This window comes from Lagopus leucura, unplaced genomic scaffold (genome assembly GCF_019238085.1).
Source record: "Lagopus leucura isolate 7727_CA_CO unplaced genomic scaffold, USGS_WTPT01 Super-Scaffold_100009, whole genome shotgun sequence".
NCBI lineage: Eukaryota > Metazoa > Chordata > Aves > Galliformes > Phasianidae > Lagopus > Lagopus leucura.
In genome coordinates this window covers 28,857,372-28,869,456 of record NW_024962266.1, presented here as the reverse complement: position 1 = coordinate 28,869,456, position 12,085 = coordinate 28,857,372, and the positions used below count along the sequence as shown (strand labels likewise).

Sequence of the window (12,085 nt, the reverse complement as noted above, 5' to 3'; positions counted from 1 at the left end):
AACAAAAAAACCTACCAAGCTCATGGTCTGCAAATTTCATTAACTGCCCTCACCAACCTTTCTAGCAGCCTTACGTACAAGGGAGTGAAAAAAGGAAATTGTTTTATTTTGCTATCCTAAGATTATTTTTCACTTTATGGATTGATGTGACATGTTAGGCTTTCTTTTTTTATTGTGATGTGGTGCCAGACAGATTCATTGTGAAGTGCAATAAATAAGAAGGAAATAAATGTCAAAGTTTCGTAATAATAAATGTCAGTGCTTTACAGTGTGTACCCAGAGAATGGCCTGAAGGACACGAGGGGTGTCAGGGTCACGAGCTTCTACAGCACAACAAGCTGTAAGAGGGGCAGAGGAAGGAATTGTGCATCTTCTCCTTCACTTTGCCATTAGAAATGGTGTCAGGTTCTTGGAATTATATATCCTACAAGAGGTGAAGAAAACACCTTCAACATCGGGTGATGGATTTTGTTTTAATTGCTACCTAACGTTCATAGAACACATAAATAAACAAGAGGACTTTTGTCACAGTTCAGCCCACTGTGCATCTCTCACACACTTTCTCTTATTGTAAGTAAGAATTCCGCAATGAAGGATATGAAGCTTTTGTAGCACAACGAAAGGTGAGCTGAAAAGATTCAGTCTCTGTTCCTATTTTGTTTGTGAACCATTTGCAGTGTCTTATTTGAATTATTTTAAGTCAACTGCTCTGAAGATTTGATTTAAAATTCTTCATCTGTATCCCATTCACTGCAAGTTTACTACATTTAAGTTACTTGATTGGAGATATATATTACACAGCCAAGTCTTCCCTGAAGTACTATTGCCTTGTATGTAAATCTTAATTTTGTTTTCTGCTGTTGTTTGTCACCTATGAGTTATTCATGGAAACAGAATGCAATGAGATGGCAGCTCAAACCAAGCACACATAATAAGTGAAGAAAAGCTCCTCAATTGCTTTTTTTTTTTTTTTTTTCTTTCTTTTGTTTCAGTTGTCCAGAGACAACAGAAGAACAAATACACACAGACTGTTAGGAAGAGAAACTCAATATTGAAGACCTGGCTCTGTCTATTAGAATACAGCGATAAAGTTGATTTTTTAAAATGATTTTTCTTACCATCAGCTTTGCTTCCTTCCTCCATCAGGAGCTTTGTGATATTGAGAAAGCCTTTGGCAGAAGCTAAATGAAGAGGCCTGTCTCCAACTTCCCCACTTGCATTCACATCAGCTCCAAACTTCAGCAGGAGATGAGTTACCTAAGCAGTTCATCAGCGTTGATTAGAATATCACATGAAAATCAATCTTTTGGCACAACCTGAACAATGCACTGGGTAATACTTTATGTGCACACCTCTTTCAAGTTGGAATGGGGAGAGGAGGTCCAATAGAAAACTTACGTTTGAGTTACACGTCTACGGAAATACTAAAATGCTCACAAAAATATTTCTTATCTAAGATGGGATGTGTGGTGAACGGCTGGACACCAGGCCTGCATTTGTTTAAATGACCACCCAGATATTAAAGTAAAAGCCCTTGAAGTCCACACCCAGACCAGAACTGTTCTCAAGCTTCTTTTATGACCACAAAAGCACCAGATGCTCTCCTCACATCACCTCACAGGACAGCAATGGTTCGTTCTGAGTGCTTTATGGCAGATAAGGAAACTAATCTCTCAGTCCAACATACAAGGTGCTTCCTTATGTGCCTGGGTGGTGAGGTGCTTGTATATGAAAGAAGGATCTCAGGGGCACTTCTTTGGTTCGCAGCCTTGCTGTCACTTGATCACAGGAGCGCAGTCCTTTCCATCATCTCTCTATCTGAACTCTGTTCTTTTGAAAGCTTTTCCTCCAAGTCCCATTGCACTCCAAGAAAGATGACACTGAACTGAAAAATACATTCTATCCAGAGTTCATCCTTTGATACATGAAAGCTGGCCAGAATACATTATTTTAGCTGAAGAGAGGTGTAGAGAATTACTTACGTAAGCCAGAACAGACCCATTATTATATTCTACAAAAAAGGACTGTTCAGGGCAACTGAAAGGATTGCTAATTAACTATATGCATAATTTTTCTATCAAAAAAAAAAAAAAAAAAAAGAATTAGAAGATTCAATGCCTGCTTTGGTCAGGGTTTGAGATTACGTTTCAGTGAATCTGTGACCTGTGTGAATGAAACAAATGCACCTGGACTTGTTGTATGCACAGCATCTCAAGGAAAATCCTGCTCTCCAAATCATGTTTTTTTCTGTGAACATAAAAGTGGCCGCAACTTAATTTGTGAATTCCAATGAAAACGGCAGAAATTACATTTAATTATTACTGGCACGTGATGTGCACCTCCTTGCAGAGCCTTAAGGCAGTTTACTCCCAATGCAGTCTCTGGAATATGGGGTAAAAAAAGCAACAAACGAAGTAAATCTCTTAGTCATAGCCTGTTTGCAAATAATCAGTTCTGGCTAGAAAATTACTTGTTTCAAGAGGGCTAGAAGGGAAGACACCAATTCGTTCTAGGGTCCAGCACAGAGGATTGAGTGCAGATATTTCCTGTTAAAATTCAGACTCAAGGGCAACCAGAGACTGACTTAAGTGTATGAAAGCCTTTCACAGTGATCCCCCTGAATTGCAATGCAAATGTGTAAGAATAGACCTACAGTTGCCTGTACTGCTCCACCTTCTATCTTACTGAAATCTCCCCCCTGCCCCATGTTACCTGTTCATGGCCATAATAAGCAGCAATGTGCAACGGGGTGAAGAAAACTGCATCCTGAACGTTCACATAAGCTCCATGCTGCAAAAGAATATCGACAGCCTAGAAGAATACAAAGAGAAATTCCTATTAGAAGCAGCACACAAATGGAGTCAGGCAGTAAAACAGGATTTCAAGATATCACCAGTTTAAAAGAAACAAAAAGCCCTAAACCCACACAGGGGAAGAGCTGAGTGCAACATGTAAGAGTGACAAGCTTAAATTAACTGAGTGCTGAATGTCACTGATGCTTTACAAATCAGGCTGAAGATGTGTTTGCAAGTAAAAAGCCTGATTTACAAAATAGGAGGAGTAGAAATGAGTCTGTCCTTTTATTTTCTTTTAATCGTCCTGAACGAGGAGCCATAAACTCATCAGAGTTTTCAGAAGTAAATAAAACAAAATAGAAAATCCTTTTAAATTAGGCCAATCCTCATTGTGTACAAATGTGTTCTAGGAGTTGATAAGCCTGTGGCATTGATAAATAACCCTAAGTGTTTCTTTCAAATCAGCAGTTGGTTTTGGACTTCCAGGAGGCCATTGCTGTCGTTAACAGCCAGTAATCACCAAACATGGGCTATCTGAATAACTTGCAGAATGCAAGCCTGAATGAAGCTCCTTTGGATTATTTTCTGAAGCCTGCAGCACTGCTAATCTTTTTTTGTTTCTCTGAAGCACAAAGGAGCCCATGCACGCTCAGTGCTGGCAACTGGGTTACGTGGGCAGTTCTGCACTTCATTCTGATGAAACTTCCTGAAGTTTTCTAATGATGATGAAAAGCTTTGGGCTGTGAGTCACCTGCAGGGAAGCAGTTCCCTGGCAATCTGCGGAAGTCACAGAGAAGGGGAAACAGCCATCTTGGTGCTGTGCTCTGCACTCCGTACCTCCCACTGAGATTTCCCCCGATGACGCCAATTAATCCCAGCTATGATGATGCACAGTTCTCTCAACTGCTGTCTAACTTAAGGCTATTGATTCATTTCATACCTGCGGCAATTCAACCAGTCAGTTAAATCCATGTCATTCACCAGAACTCAGGCAGCTAGAGCCTGTTACTAAGCAACATTAGTGTTGAGGGATTATTTCTTTACACAGTTTAAATCGAAATACATTTCTTCCCATGTGACTGCCAATACATACGCACTATTGTGTAAGACATGAGGACAGATGTGAGACCACAGTAAGCTTTTGTATCTTCCTTAGCTGGTCCATTCAGTTAAGCAGGCCACTGATGAAACACGTAAGGAAAGATTCAGGTAGCGACCTCTTGAAACATAATGATCTCCCCAGGGTTGCTTCTGCTACAGGTAGTCAGAGATGCTGCACTCACGGATCATTTCCGACAGAGAAAAGGGGAAACTCACCTGGTGATGCCCAGCTATGGTGGCAATGTGAAGGGCTGTCAGAGCTCCATATCCAACCTGCTGAACGTCAGCTCCGCCATGCAGCAGTGCTGTTATGAGTTCTGCATTGTCCTATGGAGTGTGCACATAAAGCATCTTATTTCTGCAGTAGCAAACAAAGCTGGCCCTTCCATATATTGAAAATAAATACGAGACTGTCTTTCCTCCTACATTCAGACAGAATTCCAAATGCTGCTGCTCACATCTTTCTTTCCATTCCTAAAGCTCTTGGCAATATGTAAGACATTGCTGCCTTGGGAATTCAGAGCCTTCTTTGCACCAGTAACAGCAATAGCAATAAGAAAGAATGCTCCTCTATGCTAAGATGCAGTGCAGAATTTAATCAACATTTCTAAAGCAACATGATATCCTCATGATGACAGAGCAAAAGCATATGCTGATTTCCCATGCATGTGCTCTCTGTAGGTAACTTTCCTGCACACTGTAAATGTAAAATTGATATTTGCTCTAGAAGTAGCACCTAGAGAGTTCAGCTGAAGAGGGCAGACAACTAAAGCTAATCCCTCCTGATTCCCTGTCATCACTTCATGCAAAATAATTTACCTTATAAGCTGCCAAGTGCAGAGCAGTAAATCCATTTCTTGTTAATCTGGATGGGCGCAGTCCTTTTAGCATAAGAGTTCTTATATGTGATTTGTTACCTTTAAAAGGAAAGTTGGAAAGCGGAGTCATTTACGCACACACCACAACAAAAAGCCACGCGTAGGAATAAATGTCAGTGTGAGTTTGACAACAGAGAGAAACAGGTTCATGAAATATTGCACCCTCAGAATCAAATTGGGTGCCATTTCCTTACCCACTGACAGCAGCAGACCTGGCCACACGCAGCCTTACTGTTCATAATTCAACAAGGGTTGGTTAAGGAGGGTCGAACTTCTAAAGAAGCAGAATTCTCTTTTAACATCCAGACTACGCTGCAAAGAACTGCATAAATTAACAGATGCTTCCTGGAGCACTGGCTTCTCAGCCACAGAGTTCTTCTGTCCTTTCAGAAACGCAGCCCTGCTCTCCCTCTGCCTACGAATTACTGCAGGATAGCAGTTTTGAGGGATGCTGTGGCCATCGGCACGGGCAACTAACTTCATTCCTATCTTTCTGATGTAGCGATGGTCTCAAAAACGTACCTCCTTCTGAATAATCATGGCAATGTTTGAGGGCAGTGCTGGGTCTAATAACTTCTCTTCAACCCTGAGGTGTTCACATATTGCACCTAATTAATCAATATTGTGCATTTTCTTTAACTTCCTTTCACTAACTCCATTGATTGCTGTTATGTTACCAAATGCTGATGTTGTCTTTAAGATGAACCTGCACGCTCTGAAATCAAGTTTAAAGATTCTTTTTCTGTTCAGCAGTGCAAGATCAGGTCCTCCTTGATCTAAGGCTGACCAAATCTTATCTGTATATTGTTGTTGCATACTTTGTGGAGCTGAAACCTTATGGCAAAATTCTCTTTGTCTCTCTTAGCAAGTGGAACAGATGCCACATGTGTGCATAAACTAATGACTGGCCAAGCAGCAGTGTGGATCAGAGTGGAAAACTGCACCACTTGTGTGTTTTTATGAACATTCCAGAAGTCACCCTGCAGTCTTTTCTTGCATACTAGGATTCGCTGTCCGCAAAAGTCCTATCAACCTGTATTTTCTGACTAGAGCACTTGAATTACTCTTCTAACTACTGTGATATACAGTGCAGGTGTTTCCACTGTACTAGAAAAATGCAGGCTTTGTGGATGGCAAATACACTCAAACTAGCTCCATATCCTGAAATCTATAGCAAGTACACAATACATAATTGTATAAAAGTACTACACAATGAGTAAAGAGTAATGAACCAATGCATATAGCAATTAAGATGAATTAATTGAACATCTGTATAAAGACACGACAAATGATCATCCACAACTTCTCTTGGACCAATGGATCAGTCGTAATGTGGTTCAGCATTAGTTGCTTCAGTCTTGTTGGCAAACAGGGTTGAAGGTAATGCTTACAGGTAATTATCCAAGTGCCAGTGAGGACAAACCCAAGAAATTGAAAATATAATAATCCTCCTGACAGTCATTACAGACAAATACCAACCGTGTAAATAAGATGCTTGAAATACCTACCCTCACATATGCAGCATAAGTGAAGAAGAGAGAGCCCATTATCTGTGCGGTAATTTAAATTGACTTTGCAGAAGGCTTCATCAGAGCTGAAGAAAGATTTTTCAGAGGATTACTGTTTTCATCCTTTGGTAGAATTTATTTCATTTGGAAAACGTTTAAAAGAGAAATCTCAATTGAAGCTTTTGCAGACACAGGGCTAAATTTAGATTCAGTTTGCACTCTGTAAACCTAGAAATGCTTTACTGACAACAAGTGGGGATCCAGATTTATCTTTCAGCAAATTAAACCTGAGCCTAACTTGAATTGCTCCCTGAACACCCTGCTACCAGTACCGTCCTGCTAATCAGTGCATTCCTTCTAAACCCTGATAAAATAGAGGAAAAGAAAGAGCAGAAAGCTCTCCTTATAGATAAGACTCTTTTTATAATTAATGAAAAAAGAGGACAGTTTGTTCATTGATTTAAAAATAAAGATTAAAAAATACAAAGAAGTATTCATTCTACACTGATGAACAGGACATAAGCACTGAACTGGTGGCAATTAAGGTAAGTCGAAAGAACGCCTGGGAGGCCTTCAGAAAGAACGTCTGTGTTCCTGAAAACATGCAAAGAAACACAACAAAATCATTACGTTGGTGCACGGACATGGGAACCCGACAGGAGCACAAACACTGCTGGTCGCTGCCTTTTTAAGCCTTACATGTGTAGCTGTAACTTTCTTAAGGACTGTATGTTGCCTTTGACGGTTTAGCATTCAATGTATTGTCATTTCAGGTTGCGAATTCGTGGTTTATTTTGAGAAGCATTCTTTTCTTTCTTTCTTTTTTTTTAAGCGACTTTGATGCCTGACATTATTTAACTGCTCATTTTCCTAGAGTTAGGTCAGTACGCTTGGGCTGTGGTTGGACTTGATGATCTTTAAGGTCTTTTGCAACCTGAGCAATGCTATGATTCTATGAGCTTTTTGGATGGTGAGGATGTGAGAGAGCCACTCTGCTGAGGAGCACGGCTGTCAGTGTGTCAGTGTTCCTGCTGTCCTAGAAGGCGGCTGCAGGCACGGATTGGAGTTTCACTTTCAAAGATGACCTGTTCGTGTGTTCCTTCAAACTGTATTACTTCAGAAAAATTCCTGTCTAAAGCAGCACACAGCAAAACTTAAGCATGTCATAAACTCAGATGTACCTTTAAAGATAATTTGTTTGCAAAAGAATATAGTCATTTGCTCTAAAATATTGGCATTAGTAATTAATAGCCACTAATGTTGGTACTGTGTGACTCTTACCCACGTATCCCCAAAAATAGACATTAAAGAACAGGCATTCCGTAGGTGTGAAATTCCTTCTGTAAGAAAACAATTGAAACTGAAAATGCTGCTCAATAGCAAATACTTGTTCAGTAGGCATTCATGAGCAGATTTCCTAAGTATTTTACCTAAAAACGTGCTTCAGTTCTGCCAGCTCCTTGTCTTTGATTTGCAGGTCATCTTCTAATCGCTCTATGATTATAGCATACGATTCACTGACTTTCTTCTTCCATTCATCTGTCAGCAACAAAACAGAAACACTTCAAAACATACAGAAGGCAGGGACTCAGACTGCGGTGTCCCACCAGCAGAGCACTGCACTTCTAAACACAGTTACACGCCATTCCTGTGCCGCTCTACCGAAGCTTGAAAGCTTAATTAAAACGTTACAGCCATTAATCCATTCTTGCTGCAGCCCACACAGACACATATGGACTGATTTCGTGGATTGCTAGTACATCCCAATCCTTGTCAGGAGTATTTTTAATCTGAACAAGAGAAAACTTCAACCACAGGTTTCATTTGTTAGTTCTTATTTCCTAAATCTTAGCATACATACACAGCACAGACAGATTAAAGTTTTAAGGCTTTTCTAATGAAGTATGAGCTAACACAATAATGTAAACTAATACGACCTTACACGACAGTGCAGCAGATTTAGTTTACTTTGTTTCGTTTTTAACAGACAGATATGGACTAAGCTGTTATTCCTGTCAGCTAAGAACAATACAATACCTTACCCTTGAACTCAAGGGTAAATTTGCGATGATATTCCATCATTTGCAGATGGAGGTAAGGCACACTACAGCTTAACAAAATCACAGCAGTGTTAATTACCAGTGCAAGTTTGGGTTGGTCTAGATTTGTAATTTCCCATTTGTTCAACGTATCTTCTTTGTTTCAGCAGAGTTCTTGCAGTAATACGATTCCTCGCTCAAGAGCAGCGACGGTCCTGCTGAAAAACACCCTGATGGTCTCTGGCTAAAAATAAACCCTGTGCCAATGGAATGTCATGCAACAATGGCACGGAGCACAGCAGCACGTGCTGCCAAGTGTGACAAAATAGCGCAGGTACCTCATCAGCCTCTTTAAAAATCGACTGCCCGTTTCAATAGAAATGTTTGCTCTCGTCTGTTGCATACATAAAACTGGAGGAGAGGAGGCAATTTGGCGGCTGGTTACCAATTTGGTACAGAGAAAGGCGTTAATGAGGTTGAATCCCAAACAGTCTTTTGGGATCCCCGAGGAGCGCTGAGGGTCCTTGGTTTGAAGAGGCCAGAGAAGATCTCAACTGGTAACGATAACAGCAGCTGTAGCACGCAGGATGGCTTTGGAGAACCTGAGTATTTTAATTGTAACGTATACATTGTATCATACCAGGGAACACTGACTTCTTCCCCTCTGGTAACATTTGCACATGTTGCTACATTTTGAGGACACCCCTCCAAGTAAAACCGGAGCTGAGTTTGCTGTCAGGAATTCAGTACGCTGACTTTGCATTTTTCTGTCCTTAGGCAGAGAACCACCGCAAAGCTGCCCCTTCACAGCCACACAGCTGCAGCTCCACAGGCCAACATGTCTGTCAGGCTGCAAATGAAGGACACGACCTGGAGAAAGCAGGCCTATCAGCCATGCAGACTGACTGCTAAGGAGGGAGGCTCTTTGCTGTGCTCTGGCCCTGCTCCCGCTGGAGTTTTCCCCAGAACAGAGGATGTTTGAGCTGCTTTGCTCACATTCTGAGCAGACTGTGCACTAATCAGCAAAGGGCCAGGACCTGTATGGATATGTATCATGCTGACCTCCTTGTTAGCATTTTAGTCAGCACCCAGCATCATAGAAATGCATTAAAAAAATCCGTGGTCCAGGTAGACTGGGCTTCGTGCTTACATATACAAGCAAAGAAACCATGTCATAATAAACTGATACTGTGTGCACAGATGATTCCTCTAAGAGCTTCTGCTTAAGAGCCATGCAAGAAAGTTGGTCAACAGCAAAATAGTGCTGCTTTCCACTCACATAATCCAAACCTCCTTTAATCTGGTTAGCACAGATCTGCTCGTCTACTGTCTGCACCTTTCATATCCATTTCCCTTCAAACAGGAAGACTTCAAACTCATTTTCTCATTCCACTTTGGGATTTCTGCTCTTTTCTGTATCTCCTTCTTCTTTGATTGCTTTTTAAAATTTACTCTATATTTGTATCCTGATACATACACACACACAAATATATTTAAAGCCTGCTGATTGACCTTGACAGTTGTTCTGTTTAGTCTTCTCAGTTGAGGATTTCAGGCAAGAGGATATGTAAATATAGTACACACACATCAAATCTCTAGCAAGCTGCATCCCACCACAAACAAACTCGAACTCCCATGATAGCTCCTGGCACACCGTGAGCTCATCCTTGTATTTGCACTGATTTACACATAAAACCAAGGACGTATTTTGGAAGACTTTGAACTGCTGACAAGATGCCCTGTGATACGCGACCAAATATTTGCAAAGCGCACCAGCCTCTGAACTGATCCTCCACATCCAGTTGCCAAGCAACGAGGAGAGCTGTAAAAACAGCACCCTATGGTTACCTGCTCTGCCACTGCTTCTGTTACCTTAGTGCAGCTTTTCTTCCCTCTCCTGAGGGCAGCCGTGGCTGTGCAGCCCAGGAACAAACTTCTGGCCACCCCCCAGCCCACGAGCCTGCAGGATGCTCGGCCAGGTGCCACTCGCCACTGCCTGGGCTAGGAACTTGGTGACACATGGAGCTTTCTGAGTATTCTGTGATCCGTCCCTTTGGGTTTTTCCCTTTGGCTGTGAAAAAAAGGCAGATCTGCCTCTTCTTTATAACCTGTGCTCTCAGAACAGCTCTGGAAGAGCTTGGAGGCTGGCCCGGGGCTGTGTGAGGACACCTGAATCCAGGGGAATAATTAATAACAGCCGAGCCTGTTTACAAACAAACACCAGAGGGAGAACTACACCAACATCAGGGTTAGACCATTTCTAATTAACATACGTCCAAGGGGCACTGAAATGTCAAGAGCAATGTTTTCTCAGTGAGTATTCAGATGTAATTGCAGATGTAATACTAAGCTGTGCAATTTTTGGTAATGCTCAGGTACGTCATGTGAGCAGGGCGTTCAAATACATTGTTACAGAACTAAAGCAGGAGGAAGCCGATAGCCCACGTAACAAAGCAGGCGCTCACACCTCCCGGGTGGCAGCGGATTGGAGGGGTGTGCAGAAGCACAGCGCTGCTATTTTGGTGATGGCAGCACCGCGGTGGCATTTGCACAGGGATTAACCTTCCACATGCGCAGAGGGGAAAAACGGAATCTGTCGCATCAGATTTAGGAACATGAGATGGGAACGCTGACAGCACAAACTCCTTATCCAAGCCAAGGCGATGCAAAAGATGGAACTTTCTTACCTTGGTTCCCCAAATCCTTCTGGCACGGGTATCTCTAAGCTCCTCCTCCTTCTTTTTTTTCTTCTTTCCCTTAAACTAATTTCAGCTGCCTCACCCTGTGTTCTTTTCTAAGTGTCCAATTGCTCACATTTCAATCTCCTGCCTAAAACATTGCTGAACTAATTCTCTTCTCCCAAATTCCATAATGCAATACATACAGTATGGCTAAATCTCTGCCCATTATTACATGCTCTCAAGGCAGCCTGTGAAATCATTAAGATCATGTTCATTATGAGCCCCAGTATTACACAACAGAGCAAAACTAATTAAATAATGAAAGCCAACGTGAATAAAATCATTCAACACTCATTTTTCTCGAGACCACATCTGTCCCAGTTGCACTTCAGGAAGGATGGAGACAGGCAGGATCCAAAGGCCCACACAGATTCTGCATCCACCTGGGAACTCAGTGAGTCTTCATCAAAATCAAGCTCCAAGTTTCAACAGATGCCTCCTGCTCTTAGGAAGTCCTATCTGTCACTTTCTGCACTGCACCTTCATTGCTCAGACCACAGGATGATCACAAAGTGCCACAGTCGTCTTGTTCTCGGAATCTGATAGTGGAAGCCAGAAACACCAAAACTGCAATTACCTTACAGTTAAATGTTACTATGTGGCCTTGGATAAGTCTCTCAATTGCCTGGGACAATTCCAGCTGGTTGAATGAGAGCAATGCTTTAGATGCTAGAGAGTGCACACAGTTTACTTGCTTTAGCAGTTAAACTGTGAGAAAGAAGCTGAACTTTGTAAAATGCCATCTAAGTAAAATAGTCTGTACATCAAACTTTGACTATTAGTGCCTGGAACTGCCCAGTCCTTTAATAAGATGTCATTACATTATAAGACAGCCCTTCCTTAAGGACAAGGATTTGTTACAGCTAAAAACACGCACGCTCGTTAAGCAGCTCTAACACATAAAGCAAACAATTATCTCCTGCCTAAAGAAATGCACTAGATAATTTTTCAGATGTGTCATGAAGGATTGACAGAAACACTGGCTTGTCTGTTATCTCCTCTCAACACAAATACTGATTAACT

At 41.6% G+C, this 12,085-nt stretch overlaps 1 protein-coding gene across 2 annotated transcripts in view; it reads right to left on the bottom strand.

Annotated features, from left to right (window-relative positions):
• The window catches only part of LOC122181026 (serine/threonine-protein kinase TNNI3K), a 47,325-nt gene extending 38,742 nt beyond the window's left edge, over positions 1 to 8,583 (bottom strand). For both annotated transcript variants that reach the window (XR_006179302.1, XM_042873129.1), the window contains exons 1-7: positions 8,422 to 8,583; positions 7,713 to 7,821; positions 6,283 to 6,368; positions 4,716 to 4,813; positions 4,113 to 4,223; positions 2,713 to 2,811; positions 1,119 to 1,257 (exon numbers count right to left, since the gene is read on the bottom strand). Coding sequence is in view for 1 of the 2 variants with exons in the window: in XM_042873129.1 (XP_042729063.1) it covers positions 1,119 to 1,257; positions 2,713 to 2,811; positions 4,113 to 4,223; positions 4,716 to 4,813; positions 6,283 to 6,368; positions 7,713 to 7,821; positions 8,422 to 8,461 (682 nt within the window). In the remaining variant the exon portion in view is untranslated. The remainder of the gene's footprint in view (positions 1 to 1,118; positions 1,258 to 2,712; positions 2,812 to 4,112; positions 4,224 to 4,715; positions 4,814 to 6,282; positions 6,369 to 7,712; positions 7,822 to 8,421) is intronic.
• Between the last annotated feature and the right edge of the window lie 3,502 nt (positions 8,584 to 12,085).